Source organism: Periplaneta americana, chromosome 1, assembly GCF_040183065.1.
Source record: "Periplaneta americana isolate PAMFEO1 chromosome 1, P.americana_PAMFEO1_priV1, whole genome shotgun sequence".
NCBI lineage: Eukaryota > Metazoa > Arthropoda > Insecta > Blattodea > Blattidae > Periplaneta > Periplaneta americana.
In genome coordinates, this window is record NC_091117.1 from 165,502,486 (window position 1) to 165,525,225 (window position 22,740).

General features: G+C 36.2%; 1 protein-coding gene across 1 annotated transcript in view; it reads right to left on the reverse strand.

Moving 5' to 3' along the window:
* Positions 1 to 22,740, reverse strand: part of LOC138694465 (uncharacterized) — a 119,001-nt gene that overhangs the window by 73,740 nt on the left and 22,521 nt on the right. Inside the window, exons 3-10 of the mRNA XM_069818237.1 lie at positions 21,733 to 21,882; positions 20,283 to 20,579; positions 18,315 to 18,498; positions 11,979 to 12,135; positions 9,274 to 9,355; positions 8,778 to 8,955; positions 7,467 to 7,659; positions 2,479 to 2,756 (exon numbers count right to left, since the gene is read on the reverse strand). Of these exons, the coding sequence (XP_069674338.1) occupies positions 2,479 to 2,756; positions 7,467 to 7,659; positions 8,778 to 8,955; positions 9,274 to 9,355; positions 11,979 to 12,135; positions 18,315 to 18,498; positions 20,283 to 20,579; positions 21,733 to 21,882 (1,519 nt within the window). The remainder of the gene's footprint in view (positions 1 to 2,478; positions 2,757 to 7,466; positions 7,660 to 8,777; positions 8,956 to 9,273; positions 9,356 to 11,978; positions 12,136 to 18,314; positions 18,499 to 20,282; positions 20,580 to 21,732; positions 21,883 to 22,740) is intronic.

A 22,740-nucleotide genomic window follows, 5' to 3' on the forward strand; every position in this document is an offset into this window, starting at 1 on the left:
CCCTTCTACTTTAAAGTATCCAATTGCTCTAGTACAGTGACCGGCATGTTCCGTGCTCTGTGACGTCATACCACGGAGTCGCCACGCTCTTTGCTCGGCAATCTCTGCATACTGAGCACAGCGAGGAGAGAAGGTTCATCTGAACAGTGGTGGTGCGGCGCCTATGCACTGACAGAGCGCGATCCATTCGTCTGAGGTAGTATGGGAACAGCAGAATTACAATACATTTGTACGAAAACAAAACTGTACATCCGTGATAAATCAATGTAACAAAATATTTTGGTTTGTAATCAAATTTAATTTACTTATAATAATATGAAATTCGCATTTTGTAAATGAGGCTCCGAAAATGCTATAAATATACAAATATAGAAATAAATAATTTAAGCAGTACTACAACACTTTGTCTACTCGGAAACTTGAAAACAGTTCAAGTGTTTTTAACAGACATTTTCCTACACAATATAAAGATTGAACTATATAGGCCCTAACTTGGTGAATAGTATGCAAAGTATATTTCAACTTTTGAAACACACCATCACTTTGTGTTACTACCGTGCCCAAGTTAAATGCTTTGTCGAGAGCAAACTGTGTTATGGAGTATGGAGGAATGGCGAAGTGTTTGATTTGTGGCAAGCTGTTTCAGCATGTAAAGAAATTCAATATACAATGCCATTATTCTCTATGCCACACAAATGATTATGACAAATATGGGGGAGAATATCGACAAGTACTATTGCAGCAATTGAAAGATAAATTGTTAAGTGAAGCTAGGGAACACACTGTCAATAAATCAATGGTAAGCTTAAGGCTTAAGATATAGGATTTCATTAGCCATTGCAAAGAACATGCGTTCTTTTAATGACGGGGAATTTGCCAAGAATGTTGCTATCATGACCGCAGAGTAGTTATTCCCTAGCAAAATATAGGAATGTGATTCCATCAATTTATCTCCAAGAACTGTCGTATCGTTGCTGCACTGACGCTACTGCGCTGGTGCGTGATAACAATAATACGACTCAACTGCTCGCTCTTCCAAGCTCTTGAGGCCTGACTGGCTCTTACGTCATAACTGCACCATATGCCGGCCACTGCTCTAGTACTTACGGCTGGATCCTGATCTACCACCCCAAAAAACAGTCCTCTACATGCACACATTGTCGACCTGTATGTGGCGCACTTCGAATACCGTACTCCCTCATACGCCTGTCTACACCTGCAAATGTCTGATGACTTGGTAATTGTCGTCTAGGAAACAGCTCACTGTATCGTCGTCGTGCTGCAAGTGCATTACCTTCTGCTGCACTATACACAAGGCGCATATCAGCATACTCTATGTTTGTGTACATCTTTCCCTCAACACCACTGCTGTGCACTACGAAGAACTCTAGCCGACTGACGTTGCATCAAGAAGAACAGTAATGCCTATGCAGTTACTACAACTTAAGTGTCATCTACTGGAACTCTGGAATTAAAGGTTTTGAGAAAAAGTTGTATAGAACGTTTTAGTCTTAGTTTCACCTCTACAACACACACACACGAAGTATTTACACGTAATAATGAATCATCCTGTATGATATACGATACATGTTTTCTTTATAGTTTTACCCTTTTTATAGTTTAAAGCGATTTAATAGTCAATCCTAGGAGTTAGACGTGAAAAATAATTTTGGCCAGGAAATTCCGAAAATTTCCCTCTGTGCGACGTGCCGAACTATCGATCTATCTTCACACTTACCTATCTTCGTACTTCTACTTATTTTCTTACGTGATACCCTGTCCACAGTATAGAGAACATACAGTAAAGACATCTAAGCCATTTCGTGGGAACAAATTCTGAGTGCGCATGTCACGAAACCGGGTGTATTATCTGGAACCTCCACCAGATGGATCTCCATCTGCGACAGAGCTGCCATAATTTAATATTAACTGAAAACATTCATTATTCATCTTTGAACAATTTTAAAGACATGAGGCAAAGGAATGGCAATATAACCATAATAATAATTACTTTCGAATGCAATCATAATGAAAATATTCACTAATTGACTCTAACGTTCAAGTCACTGTTTGAGGCTTATGTTGGTAAAATTGATCCAAGTACAACAAAATACATCATGGCGTCCGTTGCGGTGAAGTGCGAACATAAACGTCAACAATGGATATAAGTATTTTGACTTCCTAGCGACATAATATTAATGATAAATAATATACGTACAAGATTATTCGTATTACTGACCAATAAAATAAATAAATGAATATTTTACTAATATTTTGATAGTGGTTTGATACCAGCGATATAGTTGGATTCATTGAGAACTAGACCTTACTGAGCTTGAATTTAGTACCAACACCGTCAAAGGTGCCGACAAGAGTTGTCCCTGCTGATTCTTCTTATACTGTGACCTGTCTGCCAGTTAGTTTTCCTATTGAACGGCCCATTCACCTTACCTATAACCCTAAAGTATTTTGTCTTACCTGGAATAACGGATAATGTTCACTGCTTGCTATTCTGTGGCTCATGTAAGATAGTCGCGTGAGTGCAGAAGACAGGGGAAAGAGTTCCTCCTCATGCTCCAGGTACTGTACCAACTCGAGCGCAGTGCTGTAACTGAGCAGTCCGGCATGAGCCAAGGCCAGGGCGTCATTTACAAGTTGCGCCCTGTTGATGACGTGGATCTTATTGTAGTTCTCACTCTGCAAGTATTGAGTCAGCAGCTTCCAATTGCTCTGGTCATAGTTCACTCTGTAGAAACCTGCACTCGTGAGGGTGAAATATACAGGGTGAGTCATGAGGAAAGGTACATGGTTTGAGGGGTTATAACATTGGTGATTCTGAACAAAAAAGTTTATATGAACATATGCCCTGTTCTTAATGGTTCCGGAGAAAATTAATCGAAACAATGAGGAACGAGAAAAGTGCAAGTGATAGTAAATTAAAACATTGTTACCTTATGTTCTGTTTAATTGTGTACTTTTCTTTATAGAATATGTTCAAAAAGTCCACTGTCAACTTCAATATACTTTGCAGCTCTTGTACACAGTTGCTGTGTTGCTCATCTGAGCTGATTCGGACTTACCTTTACTAGAGCATAAACATGTAAAATGTGAAAGAGAAAGTCCTCCCTTGTTTCCACTTTGCGCTTGTACACTTCGCTCTTAAGCCAACATCACGCACAGTAATCCAATGGAGTAAGGTCGGGTGACCTCGGTGGCCAAGAAATGACTCCACCGCGACCGATCCAACGTCCATTGTGCATTGAAATGGCCAATAAAAGCAATACTACAACCTAATGTCGTTAATGTCGTTTTGATTGGGTCCACATGTGAGTTCTGATGAAGAAACATGAGACTGACGCCAGTGATTTTCAAACAGCTGTATATCAGATACTGTTAAGAATAGGACATGTATTCATTATAAACTTTTTTGTTCAGAATCACCAATATTATCACTCCTCACACCATGTACCTTTCCTCCTGACTCACCCTGTATGTGAGAAAGTGAGCACATGATAATAAAAAGTAGAACATTTAAAAGGTAGTTCTGGTATGAAACTTCTTTGTAGAAGGTAGTAAAGAAGTCCCTTGAATGTGGTGGAATAACAGTGTACACGAATTAAATATTCGAATACTATGTCGAGTAAAGTAAATAGGTCTACATTTACTTACCTTGGAAATACAACTAATTTATAAATAGAATTGCAAACTTTAATGAGCTAAATGGAGTAATCAGAAGACACTCTGGAAAAGAAATGTGTAAAGATATTCAGCTAAGACTCTACAACGTAACAGGGAAACTAGATTAGATATTTTAATCGCAGGCATGACGTTGAGAACAAAAGACGAGAAAAATTATAAGCACAGCAGATGAGATTCCTCAGATCACCAGCTGGATATAGTCGCAAGATCATATTCGGAAGGAGTACATGAGGGAAAACCTGAGACTCAGAATCAGTAATATAGTTGACGGCGTGAGAATATACAAACTGCAAGGACAAGGTTTGTAGAACGAATTGATGGTGGAAGGCTTCCAAAGAGGACAAGGGGACACATACAGACCAGCTGAACAGAAAAGTGCGGGAAGGCAAGAAAAATGGTCCGATCAGCTTTCTTTCTTTCTTTCTTTCTTTCTTTCTTTCTTTCTTTCTTTCTTTCTTTCTTTCTTTCTTTCTTTCTTTCTTTCTCCCCCAAAACAAGCCTTGAGTGCTGACCCTTGTTTGCACAGCAGATGAAAAAATGATAAGGATACATGTTATTTGAATATGTTGTTAGCCAGTATGTTATGTCATGGTCATGATTGTTTCACGATTCAGAAGTCTTAATTTTACTTTTTCATTATTGAAAATGTTAGAAAACTAGATTTTTCGAAGGTTGTACTTTATTCTTGAGTTGATGAGAGGACGTTTCTTGCTGGGGGTCATATTTGAAACAAGTTAAATTAGAATTATAAATGTCATTGTTGCAAAGTTTGTCACAAGAGAAAAATTCGTGTACTATAGTCGCGTCGCTCTTATTTCTGGCAGCCAATCGCGTTGCAGATCGGCTACATTTAAACGTCTGCATCTTATCATTCGCTGCTGATATCATTATGCACTTCCTAAGGCTCGAACTGGGTATAATCTTTCGCCATTCTTGTTCTTTCGTTTCCGTTCGCAGAAAGCAGACGAAAACTCGACGCGATGTGATATATTATATTACCGTATGTACCGTGTGTTTCTGTTAGTTTCTTCCAACAAATCAATGTAAATACGACAAAATATAATGCAAAAAGCAGATTGCGTTTATGAAATCCCGTTAATCACGAAAATTATGACCCCCCAAAAAAAACCTTAAAATGACATAGGCCTAGCTTTTAAAAATGACCTAAAACCAGAAAATGGCAAAAAAAAAAAAAAAGACCTATAAATTATAGATTTTTAGAATGTGGACGTCACAAATGGGATTTATTAACAAACGAACAATGTCTCCGATACAAGGAAAAAAATATGACGTCATCAGAATCCGGACCCTGATAATAACTAATAGCTTGCTAACGAACAATATACAGACTGCAGCATAGTTATGTTCACATTACAAAACGAAATTCACGACATATTGTAATCCACACCTTTAACACAAAGTTATAAATAACACTGGCCAAAAAAAAAAAAAAAAAAAAAAATGAATGTTTCCTGCACTTCATGAGTCAATTCTTACTAATTTTGGGTTGAGAAAAACGAATATGACAATGAACAATTTTTCTTAGCTCTAGTTTCTGTGATACACAATAGGTGGAAGTATTTCAGTTTAACGGATTAAGAGAAAACGATACATTTTAATTACATATGCCAACAACATTGAAAGTGCATTTAAATTTTTTAAAATGGCAGTTACATTCTAAGAGTTCTAAATTTATGGAAGAATACCTGGCAGATGGTTGTGTCTGAAGAGAATCATGTGTGGCTTCATGAGATCGTCGTCTTTTAGCTTGCCTCTTGTGAGTTCCGGAGCATCCCTACGCAAAGACAGCAGTAATCCCCAAGCATTGTTTCATTCCAACGGCCCTAATATCTTTGTTCCATAACAGAAATATCGTGACGGAACCTTCCTCCGTGTTCATCACTGAAAGCTCCACAACTAGGAGGGAAAAAGTCTAGGTGGGAGTGGAGAAAATGGATTTTAAGGGACATTTTGCATCCGAGTTGATGGTATTTTTGCAGGAGCACTGTCACCAACTGAGTGCAGTTATCATCTCTTTGGTTGCCTAAAAATCCATGAATAACTCCCTTGAAGGCTTCCCAAACTTCCTTTCCTCCCACCCCCCCCCAAAACTTGGTCAAATGCAGTATCCTTTACAAGTTCTCGAATTTGTGGCCCTTGACTTTGGCATCAAATTCGGAAATTTCTCTCTTACGTACTTAATGGCCTGTCCTTGGTTCATGCCTATGACAAAATATTTTATCAAACCCAGCTTAATATGAAGGGGTGGAAGAACATCTTTTGAGTCCACGAGAGGCTCGGCAACAACATTTTTCTCGCTAGGGCTATGATTTCTTGCAGGCCAGTCTGCTTGAATATAATGTGATTTCCTATCCCTGCTGTCCCACATACTTAAAAAGCAGCAATATTTTGTTACCCCAGTTGCATTCCTAAGAGTACAGGAATGAGTTTTATATCACCACAGATTTTCCACTTGTGTTCGTGATATTTGATTGAGTCGAAGAGGGCTGTCATATTTGCATAAGTCTCCTTCATGTGAACTCCATGACCAACAGGGATAGAAGGAAGACGGTTGCCATTGTGAAGTAATACAGCTTTCAAACTAAGCTTGGAGGAGTCTATGAAGAGCCTCCATTCAGTTGGATCATGGTTCAAATTCAAACATTTCATCAAGCCATTAATGTCACAGCAAACAAGATTGTTTTTCTTCTAAAAAAAGGGAAGCAGATCCCTGTGACGTTGTCTGTACTGTGAGACCCTGACATCACGTTCGAGAAAATTCCATTGCTGTAGTCTAGACCCTAGAATTTCTGCCTTCTCCTTCGACAGGTCAAGGTCTCTAATGAGATCACTCAATTCCGTTTGACTCAGTCTGTGCGGTTTATCATCTTTTTTCCTCTAAATCAGGGTCCTGGGATGTGGAAGGCTTGTTGGGTTCTTCTTCTTGTTCCACACTGTTTTCATTTTCTACTTCAAACACACAATTTTCGTGGCATTTTTATAAATTTTACACTTTAAAACACATCCAAACCAGAAATTCTGCATTAATTACAGCAGAAACAATATGAAATTCACAGTGACCGCAACAATATCTATGTTTGTAACTTACAAACAGCTGAAGAACATTTGTGTTTTGTTATTTGACAGGTGTGCCAACTCCCAAAATAAAATTTTCCCCAAATTTCCCCCAAACTGAAAATGTTGACTCTAAAAATGAAATGCCACTTTATCTCCAAAGCAAGAGCTAATCTGTCATTTTTATGGTGATTTTTGAATTCAGCAGGTGGAAATACATAAGAATTAGCTATTTTTGAGCCCGAAACATTTTCTTTGTTGACCAGTGTAATCTATAAACAGATTAATAATGATATAACTCGACCGAGGCTGATAATGATATAACTCGACCGAGGCCAGTGGAGTCCTGCAGCTCGGAGCGACACTTGTACTGCTCCTGCGTTCCTATAGCGTCAATGCGATAGTTCACATTACGCCCGCGGCTCCACTCGCCTCGGTCGAGTAATAATCGTTAACCGTAAACTACAGCTCTTATGACGGATACCCAGGGCCACATTCTAGGAGAGTTCTAATTAAATTAGTGACAGATAAAGGATATGTTGGTTTCGGATTGCACCGGTATAGAGTGACCACAGTTGCTGCGCTTTACTGCTACAAGCGAACGCTTCGAGATCAAATAATAAGCCACGTGAAAGCGGTTGGAAAATAAAATAATAACAAAATAAATAGATGAAGAATACAAATTAACATACCTACTTGCTGTACATTGAATATATACCATTTATTAGATTTCGTTATCGAATTCATGCTGAGAGAAGGGCTCTTCATCCATAGTTTCGTGGATGTGTCGTTAAAATCACCGTCCTGGCTTGTGTACGTGATAGGAATATTCCAAACAGAATTAACATCTTCAGAAACTTTCGTGGAATCCAAAACAAATCTTGTCTGCAAGAAATAAAAGCATAAATTATTTGCTATCAGTCTTTCTTACAAGTTATAATTTGATGGTGTTCGGGTAAAGGGGGTTATATAATTTTTTTGTCCAAATGGAGTTTTATTCCCTTGGTGAATACACAAGATAAATTCTGCAAATGGTTGTGCAAAAACGAAAGAATACTAGCATTAGATGTATTCTATTTGTGTAGAAAATTACCTACTTGCAATAAGAGTCCGAAGTTTAATTTTCATCTATTTCAAAACTCATTTTCGTGACTTACCTCCCTTTACCGAACACCATCGAATTAGTCTGTGTCGACTTTCATAAAGGTTTGTACCAATTACACTGGACTACGTCAATTTTGCTGACTGTAAAGGAACAACTGGTCTTTATTAATTTGAGGGTGCTGAATCCATAAATCTATCCATTTTTTACCATCACGTTAGGTTTTTTCTTAAATGTCAGGTTCATGTATTTTCCCTGTTGCGAGTCCCTGTGAAAATGGCCGCACTTTTTCCTTTTCCAGTGTTCCTTTTTCATCATAATCATCACTGTCTGGTTTTGCCGGTAAACTAGATTCATCACTAGAACTGGAACTTGCGGCCCTTCTCTTTATATACTTTCTTCATTAATATAAAAATATTTCAAAATTGTTTTTCATTCAATGGAAAAGTGGCAATTTTTAATGTCAAAGTTACATTATTATCACAGTCTACTATATACAGTCACGAAGCTTGAGTTTTGAGGGTGCTAGAAACAATAGACTGTGCCGGTATTATTTTGCATTGCCTGTAATGAGGCGATATTAGCGATCCTAGTGGTGAGCAACTATCTAATGTTTGCATATTTACTACGGATTGAGCTTCGTGACTGTATATATTAGACTGTGTTATTATCTTATATTTTGTTAAACATCGAAGCCCTTCAACATGTAAAAATGAAAAAAAGAAACATGACTATACTAATTAAAATTGATAAATCTTAAAACAAAGATAATTTCTACATTTGAATATTTAAAGTGAAATTTATTTAAAAATTCCATTTTGAAAAATTGTCCCTTTTGCACCCACCTCCTCAATTGATTTAATGGAAATATAACACAGGAATATCTGATATGTCGTAATACCTGTTTTAGAGTCAGTTTACCCTTTCCGTTTGAGGTAATTGTCAGCAGAGGAAAGCCAGGTTGATGCGTCCACGTCCTCATAACTTCACCAACATCCACATAAGCTTTAGGGTTTATTTCTTTAAATGCAACGTTGAGTGCGTTGTATAGATGTTCTTCATTCACAGATGAATGTACACTAGTGGAATAAAGCAGAGTTAAATCTTTCACCTTCAGTTGAATGATAACATTTGAAAGGTTCAGAACCATAGTGGGCCAAGCGCCATTTATTAAAAACGGAGAAAGCAAGGGTTAAAGTTAAGTGAATACCGTAGTTTAATGAAGATTGACATATCATTTAGTTTTAATGTGTATATTTTATATTACTTGCTATATGTTTCCATTGAATTATGGTGACTAAATTCACACATTTTAAAATTACTCACTGTAAGACTGACTAACAATAAGCGGAAAAGTAGTGGTTAATTGGTTTGTTAATTTAATATTTCATACTTACTTTATTTCTAAATATCTCTTCAGTCCTTTTCTAAATACGTCAGTTGTTACGAAATGCTCCATCATGCGAATTACTGAAGCAGCTGTAAATGAAATGTTAGTGCAGGTTACTATCAACGTTTAATTTTATTTTTATCATTACATTCTACGGAAGAAAAACTATTTCGATATAAAGAAATACAGCAATAGGAACAACAAAGAAGTGGCACATTTCCTTACTTAAGAACATCTATGTACTCAACTTCTTCTGAATAAAAAATATTCATATTAAAAATAGACTGTAAACCTATAATGAAAGAAACCTATACAAAAGTATAATATATAATTTTTTATGCTCGACCATGCCGAAATGTAGTAATTATACACCTGGTAGCAGCCCTTTAATGCATGTCATTAAAGTACACCTATTCATTAAAGTTCAGGTTTTCGATTATTCTCGGATATGCAATCGAAAGACAATTAGCGAAACGTCACAGAGGCTGGAAATCCAATGCTGTCGCAGAAGGGTATGTTCTGTTACTATAATAATTAGCGTTAATTGTAAATAATATTCAAATAAATTCAATTTGTTATCTATTTTTTTAAATTTCGAATTCAATTTCAAGGTTATATCAAGATTAATGTTTATCTTACTCTCTAGATTATATCAAGGTCGTCGACATTCGTTTCCTGGAAAAAATCAATACTTTCGCGTCTGCGCACATCTCACAATTTATGAGGTAGGCTATTTCACTCACTCACATAACAATAACATGAATACTTATGAATAATTTCAAGTTAGAAAGATGGTCGAGCATAAAAAGTCGTATGAAACATGCCTATAATGGTAATTAAGACGCTCGTATGAAAATTATGAAACTCGCTTGTGCTCGTTTCATAAACATCCTCATGTCTTAATTACTATCATTATAGGCTCGTTGCATAATGTACTATTAAAGTGATGTGTAAGAAAAGCTTCATGATGATGACGATACACTCACACTTTCTCGTTATGTTTTACACGTTTGGTAACAATTTTTATTACCCACCAAAAGGGTTATTCAAAAAGTAAGGTCAACCAGTGAGGAGATGATTCAGGGCGACATTTGTAGCAGGAAAGTTCTTTGTCAGTATTATTTATTTTCAACCGTTTCAGAGTTACAACAGGTCAAACATTTACTCACAACTAAGGTGACACTGGAAGATGTCAAAGACATTGAAACCTCGATATACAGAGTGTAAACGTTATAAATTGTAAAAAAAAAAATACAGATGATAGAGAATAAATTACTGAACAAAATATTAGAATAAAATGTTTCCGTAACTTTTGTGGTTTCCCTAGAAAGAAATCCTACGAGAGTCTAATGTTTTTGGAAATGATAGTTGACCGTCATTATTTATTTCGGTCCGCCATGTACATTGCAACTGTGGTGATATCCTTGTTTACCAATCAGCGTACTCTGTAATCTCTATATTGTGGTGGTGTTAGCGTGTGTTGGACAGAAGGTCGTTAGCAATTACGTTCACACTTACTCGAACAGTAAATATTATACTATCAATCCTAAAAACATGATGTTTTAGGAATTAAATACAAAAATAGAAGGAAAACAAAATTTCACTACATTTCATGTTTAGTAGACCGAGATGTGCAGTCTATAATGTTGGGAATTTCTGTTTCCTTCTTTCTACTACCCTGCAACAATCATAATCAAACCACGATTTCTTTTTCTTAGTTCTATAATAACCTATATTCTGCTCGGCTGCAATTTTGATATTATCTCTGATATTTTCCCACACGCTATTAACATCTAATTCTTCCTCAACTTCGTCGAAACTTCCTAAAGCGGCAAAATCTATTTGAAATTTCGACCTGATAATGTTGCTTAGTTTCCTCGTCCTTTAATTTCGGAATATTGAATCTCCTAATATTAACTTGTTGCTCCACTCGCTTGGCTACTGATAATCTTTCTCTTAATTCTCCAATTACCAAATAATGGTCAAAATTTCAGTCTACTCCCCTGAAGGTTCGAATGTCTACTATACTAGTATATCTTCGTTTGTCTATCAAGATGTGATCTATTTGGTTATGTGTCAATCAATCTGGAGAAGTCCAAGTATGTTTATGTATATTCTTATGCAGAAATGTACTTTCGACAATTAAATTTTTACTGAACTTAAATTTGAATATGTTAATTTATGGTTAAAAATTTAAATTGGTTAGTATAAGAGGTTGAGGAGCTGTACTGACAATGAGTAGCGACGCATGAAAACACTGTAGAATGAACTGAATATAGTATTCTCTTCGTAAATATTCAAGAATAATAATCTTTCATATAATTTTATTTACAATGTATTAGTTTCCGATATCTTGTACATCATGATTACAGCTAATGGTATAAGTTGGCATATAATTATAAAGGTATGAGATGTACTGACTGTTACGTAACTTCCTGGCATTTCTATTGGTATTTTCAGTCTTCAAATTAGAATAGTTTCATTTCACTCTCTACCAGAAAGGTAAGAATGCACAATATACCTATGTTGCAGTGTCGTGTTTGTGTTTTGACTCAATATAAGATCCGAAATGAGTGGTCTTTTGCAACCCTACTGTCGAGATATTGAACTGCGCGGTCTCTCTAATTGAGACTCATATTCCTGGTCTTTTATGATTAAGTAGGATGAGTTTTATTTCTAAAACAAGAAGCCACACTGCTGTGCGTTTATCACCTTTGTTGTAGGCAATGACATCGAAATTCAGCATTAAATTATATGGAGAACCAACAGCATGAGTCATTGGATGAGTTGTTAGCTTTGCATCAGATTCCAATGCAGTTTGAAGCTCGTCGACTACAAACTGCTCTTTCAGTTTCCACGATGGTTCGAGCTGTAAATAACAAATCGACAATTCTTAATTATGGATTAGGAGTTTAAATATTAATATTAAAAATGTAACTCAAAATGGTTTGCTAATATATCAGATAAACTGAACCCCAGAGTGTTGCGGCGGTTTTTGTATTTTAATCGTGACACATAAACACATTAACATAAAATAACTCGTAGGGTGAAAGCCAAGGGAACCCGTTTATTAGATCACTCTCTTTTCTTCTGTCCTGCCTGGGGATGAAGCAAATGCATAGCACTGAAATGTGATTGTTTCTACATCTGTTAAGGACCTCATACACGCAAAGACCTACCGGAGACATCTGTACAGACTTACTTCCGGGAAGTAGGCCTATGTCTGAATTGGATCATTGTCCACACATGCTCAGACTTAGGGTACCTCCTAGACTTCTACTTCACAAAGATGTCTTAAGAGATCATTGAAATCAATAATCTGAGAATAGGACTTCATTGAAAATACATATAAGCCTATCGATTATCTCGCTCTTGCACAAAGATACCTTTCCTACTATGGATCTTGTCTCAGCTGCTTGTCTATGCGGATGACGTGAATATGTTAGGAGAAAATCCACAAACGATTAGGGAAAACACGGGAATTTTACTGGAAGCAAGTAAAGAGATAGATTTGGAAGTAAATCCCGAAAAGACAAAGTATATGATTATGTCTCGTGACGAGAATATTGTACGAAATGGAAATATAAAAATTGCAAATTTATCTTTTGAAGAAGTGGAGGAGTTCAAATATCTGAGAGCAACAATAACAAATATAAATGATACTCGGGAGAAAATTAAACGCAGAATAAATATGGGAAATGCCTGTTATTATTCGGTTGAGAAACTTTTATCGTCCAGTCTGCTGTCGAAAAATCTGAAAGTTAGAATTTAAAAAACAGTTATATTACCGGTTGTTCTGTATGGTTGTGAAACTTGGACTCTCACTTTGAGAGAGGAACAGAGATTAAGGGTGTTTGAGAATAAGGTTCTTAGGAAAATATTTAGGGCTAAGAGGGATGAAGTTACAGGAGAATGGAGAAAGTTACACAACACTGAACTGCACGCATTGTATTCTTCACCTGACATAATTAGAAACATGAAATCCAGACGTTTGAGATGGACAGGGCATGTAGTACGTATGGGCGAATCCAGAAATACATATAGAGTGTTAGTTGGGAGGCCGGAGGGAAAAAGACCTTTAGAGAGGCCGAGACGTGGATGGGAGTATAATATTAAAATGGATTTGAGGGAGGTGGGATATGATGTTAGAGAATGGATTAATCTTGCTCAGGATAGGGACCAATGGCAGGCTTATGTGAGGGCGACAATGAACCTCCGGGTTCCTTAAAAACCAATAAGTACGTAAGTAGGGTAAACTGTATAGTGATTGACCACTTAAGCTAATGAATAATAAAACAATGAAATAGCTGAAAACAGTGATAACGTATTGAGAGAATTTTAAAGGCATTGGATCAAATGAAGATTCAGAAACAAATCAAAATCAATAAACGAAAGGAAAAATAAAATTTTAATGCAAAGATAAATTAAATAAACACAATAAGTCCACTTTTACAGTTATTGACCTCCTACGGCACAGTTATTGACCACACGCTTATTAGTGATTGACCGTCTACTGCACGGTCATTGAATGCTCACTTATTAGTGATTGAACAACAGATTTTTCACAGTTTTCACTTTTTTCTTGTTTGTTTCGTTTCTCTTGTTCTGATCTTTCTCATTAAGAACTCTTCGCCACCAACGTAGCTCTGTCGGCTAAGGTATTTGCCTGCCGATCCGGAGTTTCGTTCGGGCGCAGGTTCAATTCCCGCTTGGACTGATTATCTGGTTGGGTTTTTCTAAGGTTTTGCCCAACCGTAAGGCAAATATCAGGTAATCTATGACGAATCCTCGGCCTCATCTCGCCAAATACCATCTCGCGATCATTAATCCCATCGACGCTAAATAATCTCGCAGTTGATATAGTGTCGTTAAATAACCAATTTAAAAGAAAATTAAAAAATATAAAAAAACTCCTCTCGCTGCCTTTTCTTTCTTCTCTTATTCGCTTCCTTTCTTCTCTTGCCTCTTCTTCCATTTTTCTCTTTTGTGCCTTATCAGAAGCAAATGTGTGCCATTCCTCTGATGTTATTACAAATGGCTTCACCCAGCAATGGGCGAGGACCAAAGGACACTTTTCCTTTCACGGGATATTTGTTTCTGGACGCTAAGGTTGCTTTTAGGACACCAAACTTCTTGGTAGCTTCATTTAAACCAATTCCATTGCGGACAGGTTCTATAGAGTTTCGTAAAGATTCCTCTATATAATGCACTTTACCTGTATTAGGCATTATAATATAGTATCAGTCCTGTAAAAATCCTCATCATTTAACCGAAAACATAGAATTGGAGCACATTGGTCGTTATTCTAAGAAATAATTTATAAACGACCAATCACTGTAGTTTGCGGCCATTCACTTTATAGTGATTGACCACGGGGCATTTTTATGTCATATAAAAACTTTTACAAAATAATATTCTGTGGACGGAAACCTTATACCTCTTCTCACACTATGAGTGTAAAAACGAGCACCAGAATTTATGTATTCTTTGCAGAATAAATAAATTATTGTGTGCATTATTCTTAGCAATTACTCTAGTTACTTACACTTGTTTACGTTCAGTTGCATTTCCAATCGATTTCAGTCCTCTCAGACAACAGACACTAACTCAGTGGGATGAACAGCGACAACTAACCACAAATAAGGGTTGTTACTAGAGGTATATGCAACAAAAAGTGAAATCACGATCGTGGTTTATTCACAATATACTTGAAAAAAGGAAGCGGTCAATCACCGTATACTGGTCAATAACTACCTAGTTTACCCTACTATGGATCTGAATATGCAGCAAAGTAAAGCTGAAAGATCTAATTTCAGAGTTACGATACGTAAAGAGACCATGTACCTCAATGAGAGGGCTGCAGGCTAAATTAAGTAGCTCTTTTGACCTTGTAAAAAAGTTTAATTAACAAAACACTAGGTTCCTAAGTGAGTGATCGATTTGTATCAGCGTTTATCTGTAGTCCATGACATTGATCTTAATGTAATGATTTAAGTGGAATATTTACCATGTTCACAGGTTCATAAAGCGGGAAATTCCAGGCATAGGCTCATGGCAATTAGAAGAACTCTGTTCCTGAATGAAAAGTCTGGAGGCTGTAAAGGTATCCATCAAAGGAAATATACAAATTTGTTGTGCAGTGTTTCGGTAACAAGAGATTAACGTCAATTGGTAGAAACAATACACTTAATCTTTGACTATTTTAGTTTTCTTTTTCAGTTTTTAGACAACATTTTTTGTTTCCGGAATTAACTTTATCCGTTAAATCAACTCAGTTATTCAAATTTTGAATACGTAGTAGTGTATGAAGATGCTTTTCTCGAATCAGCTGTAGCAGCTTATATTATTTTGAGTAAAAAGGAAAGAAAGAATCAATTTTGAGTGACGCCACATCCTTTTTCTGTGCATTGAAGAATTTTTGTTTTTATCTATCAGATATTCCCAATACAGGGAAGGCTAACCGCTTTTTGATAAACGTATCACATCTACCGAATTATTTTAGTTAATTTTTCTGTCTCTGTAGAACTGTGTTACCAGCCTTTTTATTTCTCTCATCTTCAGCTGCAGCGTCATAAAACTTAACCCATGCATCTTGTATTTTTCTTTTTGCCATAGTTTAAGACAAACACGTTTTAGTTATCGTGGAGGGAATGTTTACCTTCATTCATGTATTTTACTATGATCTTACTGTTCGGTTATGGCAGTCATGTCAACTGATGCCCATAGGAGCAAGTGCGCGCTTTAGAGCTCAGGAGAGCCTGAGCGCATTGCAGCGGAAAGGAAGGAGACAGACAAAAGAGGTAGCTAGTATATGCCGCTTGGTCGAGCTATATTCAGGGATGGCCAGCACTGATTCAGTAGATAAAGGGAAGAGAACTTATTAAAACTGTATCCATGTTAATTTTTAGATTTGTCTGAGAAGTATAAGTGCATTATTAGGATGTAAGCTTCAATTTCAATGCTCATTTTTCACAAGTGTGACTTATTTATTCAAAATAAATATTTTCTCAACTTTTTTTTATAGAAAAGTGAAATTTTCAGATTATGTCTATTTATTTAGTAGCCTTAATATGCCTTAAATACGTATTACTGAAGATAGTGTATTGAAAATTTTGAAAATATTCGCATGGAAATTGTTTGTAAGGAAATGAATTAACAAAGTAACTACTGGTACATCATAAGCAAAAGATACGTGCCCGTGTGTTGTAAAAATGTTAGCTCTATATCTTCAGCACATTTGGAGAAAAAATTTAACATTCTGATGATAGGAAGTTGCTCAGCAATATCACCTTAAAAGCATAATGCGATAGGAGGTTTGTTATGGAATATTAGTTACAGTTAAAACATACACAACACCTAGGTAACTTTGCTTTGTACTGTAATATTGTTTTGATTAGTTTATTGATTACTTTTATAAGGCTAAAGATACCACCAATATCAATTCCAACTTATCATGTCATACTCAGTCTCTTTTGGGGGAGGGATATCACTTTCTTTATGAATGATGTGTTTAATTCACTTAGTACAGAATAGTTGTACTACTATGGAATTTATGTGTATATTCCTTCTTAACTCTTTATTATGTTATTAACATTTAAAATACAAGTGCAATATTAAGAAATTGGTATTAGTAGGCCTACTTTTGTTTTACAGACAATATAAATAATATCAAACAGAAAGAAGCCATATAAAATAACGACATAAAATTTCACGTTCCGTCTGAAGTTTGTGCACCACTGTTTTCTTAATCCATCAGGCTGCTTATTCATATATGCAACCCTTCCTCTTTCCATACTTAGCGTTTGATGCCCGCGCACGACGTCAAGGTCAGAAAAATGCGCTTGCTTTGACATCACTGGCTTATGGAAACAGAAAAATAAGGAACGCCGAGAAATTTAAGAACTTTAACAGAAACAAGCAACAACAGCTGAAATATTCCTCTTTGTTTCTTTGGTAAATATACATTTACGATTCAATTCCGTTCATCCTCTATCTAACTAATCGATGTGCAATAATGAAGTCTGTCTTCTGGGTGATTCTGCTTCAGAAATGAAATTCAACACTGGCAGATTGGTGGAGTACCGGTACAGAAATTGAGCGGATGATTATTGTGTAATATAGAGGAATTGGAAATCAATGTTTAGGCCTACTCGTACAGTAATTTTAAGAAGTACTATTTATTATATAAATAAACATTTTATTTAGAAAATAGCTAAACTTATTCCTGCAGAACTTTATTATGAAACAGAATCGCTTACGGATTTTGCCATGCTTTAATGTTTTGTTAACGTGATCTCAGTTACAAAGCCCGTCCAGCCGTTTTTGGGTCTTGTGGCAGCACTGTAGCTTTTAATGTACCTTTCCAGTTACTCGAATTTATTCCCTCCTATACCATTTTCCGCAATCTGTTCGTAAAACTGAGAAGTGGATCGAAGCTGCAGTTACTTGAATGGTCTCACCGGGCCTCTGTATTTGTTAGGCAAACAGTACGAACTTGGTGGAGGAAGAAGACTAGCTAATAGACGTGCGATGCAGTGTTCGCAGTTCAAACGAGATATTCTTATATGATTGTTAACACCTTTTAACATTAAAAAATATCGAGCATTTTGATAATAATTTAACAAAAAATGTACCTAGTTTCTTCCATCTTGAAGTGATTACAAATAAAGAAAATATATTAATATAAAAAAATGTCTGATCAGTTTTACAATAACTCGAATCTAAGCTCTTCCACAGAAAGTTTCATGAACCGACACTGAAATAACCAATAAATTAAAGCTTACAAGCTTACTTCTACTTTAGAGTGGGATAACAAATATTGGAATGCAAAATTTCTTTCGAAATTCCTCTTTGAATTTTGTGTAGAATTGTAAATAGTTGCAACTTGAATTTTGTGTAAGAATTGTAAATACTTGCAACAAATAAAAATATATCGGATATTTATTCCATCATATTAAGGACAGATGTAAAACAATGTCAGGTTTTTTAAGTGGAAGGAACACATATTTACATATTCACTTTTCTGACACATAATACAAAATATTTTACCTTATCTACTGCAAAATATTCAAAATATGAAGCAAATCCCTCATTGAGCCACAAATAATTCCACCATTCAGGACTGACTACATTGCCAAACCACTGATGTGAAAACTCATGCGCTATCATTGTAGCAGTGTTCTGTTTATTGGCTGTAGTGGATGTCGAATTTTCATACAGTACAGCCGACTCCCTGAAATGTAAGATTAAAGTGTAATACTGGTCATTTTAGTAACTTTTCTTGAACCATCGTTATTAGAAATTTATTTTATTATGAATATAATGAATTAAGTATTATTGTTTAATTAAGAGAACATTTATAAATAATTCAAACAAACTTATTAGTCAAATATGTTACCAGTCAGCGATGTATGAAATGGAGGGAAAAGGAACTGGCCACCCCACCCCATTATCTCCTGACTTACAAGCAAACATTCTGATGGGGGCAGATAAAAAATGTTAAATTTGTTTCTTTCACCATATTAATAATGTCAAAAGAAGTGCTTATACAAATTTTGGCCACTCGACCGCAATTACGAGGGCCTTAAAGAAATAAATTCGCAAGGGGCCGTTAAAAGAAATAAAACACAATTTCATTGGAAAAAATTATTGGAACAGACACAGCAATTATTGAGCTATTTTTTCAACATATTCTCCACCGGAATTGAGACATTTGTCACATCATGGGATCGACAGAAAGGTGCAGACGGCTATCAAACGCTGCTTCCGATCCCAGGCTGCTGACTTCTACGACACAAGCATACAAAAATTGATGATCCCATGGTATGACTAATGTCTCAATTCCAGTGGGGGATATGTTGGCAAATAGCGTAACAATTGCTGTATCTGTTTCAATAAATCTTTTCATGAAATTGTGCTTTTTTCTGTAAACGGCCCCAGGGAAAATCACTTTCTGGACGATCTAGTAATTGCGGTCGAGTGGCCAAAATTTGTATAAGCACTTCTTTTGACATTGTTAACATGGTGGAAGAAAAAATTTAACTCTTTTATCTGCTCCCATCAGAATGTTTGCTTGTTAGTTGCCTCAAGAGTAATGTCTTATTGGTGCCACGACGTTCCAACCTGTCTTCGCACAGTTGGCTGGACAACAACATTTTTGCTTATTACAACTTTATTTTTACATACTTGTTTACAAAGTCCACATATAATTCTACATATAGTACTCAAAATGCCTTTAAAGCGCCGCATCATACTCTGTCCCATATTTCATGTTGCATCTGCTGATAGGCCTATCATTCTTCAACACGCTGGCTAAGAATTTTAATGTTCTCAGTAGTTACTGAACACACAATTATTGCTTTCAAATGTCTCCATGGATTGAAGTCAGAGGAACGAGCAGGTCAGAATGTTGATCCTCCACGACTTAGCTATTCATTTATGAGGGAATTTCACGTAACTAATTACTTCAATCCCTTCCTGTACGATCGAACCATGTAATGGCATAAACCTCTCTTGCTCTGAAAGGAAGTGTCGCAGCTCATGAGTTCCTAACAAAAACTGTTTGAAAGAAGGTTATATATTCGATCCCAAAGTTTGTCGGCCTAATTTAGAACACTCTGTATTTACTATTGCAGATAATAGATGAAATGAGAGAAGGTGAAGCATGTTGGTGAAATGAAAGAGGGAAATAGTAGTACCCCGAGAAAAAACTCTCTACAACGTCTGCTTTGTCCACCACAAATTCCATCACGACCTGGCAGAGGATCGAATCTGGGCCTAATGGATAGAAGACCAATGCGCTAGTGCTTGGCCACAGACGCGGAAATTAAAAGGTGATTCTGCCAGGATTGGAATTTACGAAGATTTGAAATTAATTTCAGTTAATACCTTAAAAGATTATATTGTGTTTTTTACCAACTATAACCGTCACAAAGCTAATGTTTGTTGTTATATTTTGTGAAATTTAATGTATGCAATGCTTTCTCATAAGATTACTAAGAATGGCATTATACAAACCTGTACGTTGTCAGACCCCAATTTTCCATTGCTCCCATAGAGAAATCAGGCACAGCAACCACATCCAACTTCGGTAATTCATACCTGAAGCCCAAGATCATTTCTTCTATAGTTTTAAGAATAGGTAATCCAATATCGGCACCGTACTCTGCTTGTTTACTGGCATCTTTTCTGGACCATACCTTGATCATCTGTTGTGTTTCATTTGCTGTGTATGTAAAATCTGATACCACAAAAGCAACTAAGTACGTAGACATAGGCAGTGTCTCTTCAAAGATGTCCCAGTCTGAATTGTTCCTGAAAAATACTATTCATTAATGTCGTATTCTAAGAAGTAATTGTTATTCTGAACTTCATGTTTCTGAAAGATCATATATTCAATAAGCAACTCTGTCTATCTAGATACTATATATCTCTATTTCTTCAAAAGTTTCTTCTGATATGAATTTGCTTCTACTCCAATCGCAATGGTATCGTGAAAGTACGTCTGCCAAGGTTCGATCACGAGAACTAGATATTCTGACAAGAATTTAGTGATGTCCAAAGTCTCTCCAGACAAATTGATACTACTATAATTTAAATAATTAAGAAAGCGACAACGTTCCGTTTCCGCTGTATATTATGTTCCATTATACATCTTGAATACACAACTTTTAACACTATATCACTTCGGAAAACGTATTATTTGTCTTTCTTGTGTTAAATTTTATATTACCTAAATAAAAACACACACAAGATTGCAACCTCATTCAGGAAATTAAATTATAATATCTCATATAGAACAAATAATACTCTACAAAAACATCTCAACACACAAACAACACAAAAAATACTACCACACAGGCGTATACAAACTCAAATGTAACATCTGCCACGACTTCTACATAGGACAAACAGGCAGATTATTTCAAACACGTTACAAAGAACACATCACAGCCATAACAAAATTACAAAACACTTCCACATATGCAGAACACATCACAAATGCTAACCACACATACAGAGACATCAACACAGATATGGAAATTCTACACATCCAACCAAAAGGCCAGAAACTAAACACACTAGAACAATACGAAATATACAGACACACAAAAACACATCCAAATAAAATTCTCAACACACAACTCAATTTCAGAACACACACATACACACACACACACACACTTTGACTCCACATTACACTACACAAACACACCCCCACAGGAAACAAAACAAAAGGCACCAAGACCCAAAATCAAGATCAGCAACAACCAATTCTGATGATTGCCAATAGCAGGCTGAAACATGTTAACAAGGTAATATAAAATTTAACACAAGAAATACATATAATACGTTTTCCGAAGATTATGTTTCAATTAAAAAGTTCAAGTCTCAAATAAAATAAATATGCATTATCATTAATTCAATACTGTGTACACAAAATTATTTTCTAACGCATGATACTCACATGTCAGCCTTTTTCGGCATGTTAGACATTGCTTGCATATTGGCTTTCCTGTTTATTCTAATTTCAAATTTAGCCTTCAGAGCAGGTTCGTCAAAGCAAGGAAAAGCTCGCCGAGCACTTGTTGGTTCGAACTGAGTTGATAATAACCATCTAAAGAAACAAAACCATTGAATTACTAAGGATCAGATTTTTCCAATGCTGATTATCAGCGATAACATGCAGCCACGAAGCTCTATTAAAAAAAATAACATAAAATGCTGCACAAAGTGAAGCCGGTGTTGACCGACAAAGTAATAATCTGTTAAGTGGTAGTAATGTTGGTTATGGCGATGGTCTGTTATAGGCCCTTCGGTATCTCGTGAAACCTACCTGCGCGTGAGGGGAAGGAAAAGTAGACTGGAAAGCTTCTTTCCTTTGTTACGCTTCCACTTGCAGCTAGATAGCTCATCCCACCATAAGATTCTTACTATAAGCTACGACGTACACATGCATTTGGTTTTACGAGATACTAATGGCCTATACGTATGCATATCACGACTGTAGGATAGACGGCAAGTATTGCGTCATCATGATTTAGGCTTATACAGGGTTATTCAAAACAACAACGCTTAGTATGTAGTGCGGGATGGCAAATTGATCATTTTGCAAGTGGGAACCCATGTCCAGAAATACATGATATGGACGCTGTGGAATGTCGAAGTTTGAGAACAGTTAGGATAAATAGATGGATGTGCGTTCCATATTTCTTCAAGAAACCCAACAAGAGCATCGTGCAGTAAATTACAAAAGGGGTTCAAACTTTTCACCTCCTACTTCATTACAGAGCCTATATATCGGCGGTGCAGAGACTCACGCAAATGGTCAGATACTTGTGTTTGTGTGCTCAGTATTTCAGTCTCTTTGTGGATTAGTACGATAAGGTCCTCCTCTGATGTTACAGGAGTAGCATACACCATACTCTACCCCACAGAAATTAGTCAAGAGGTATAAGGACTGGTGACCGTGGTG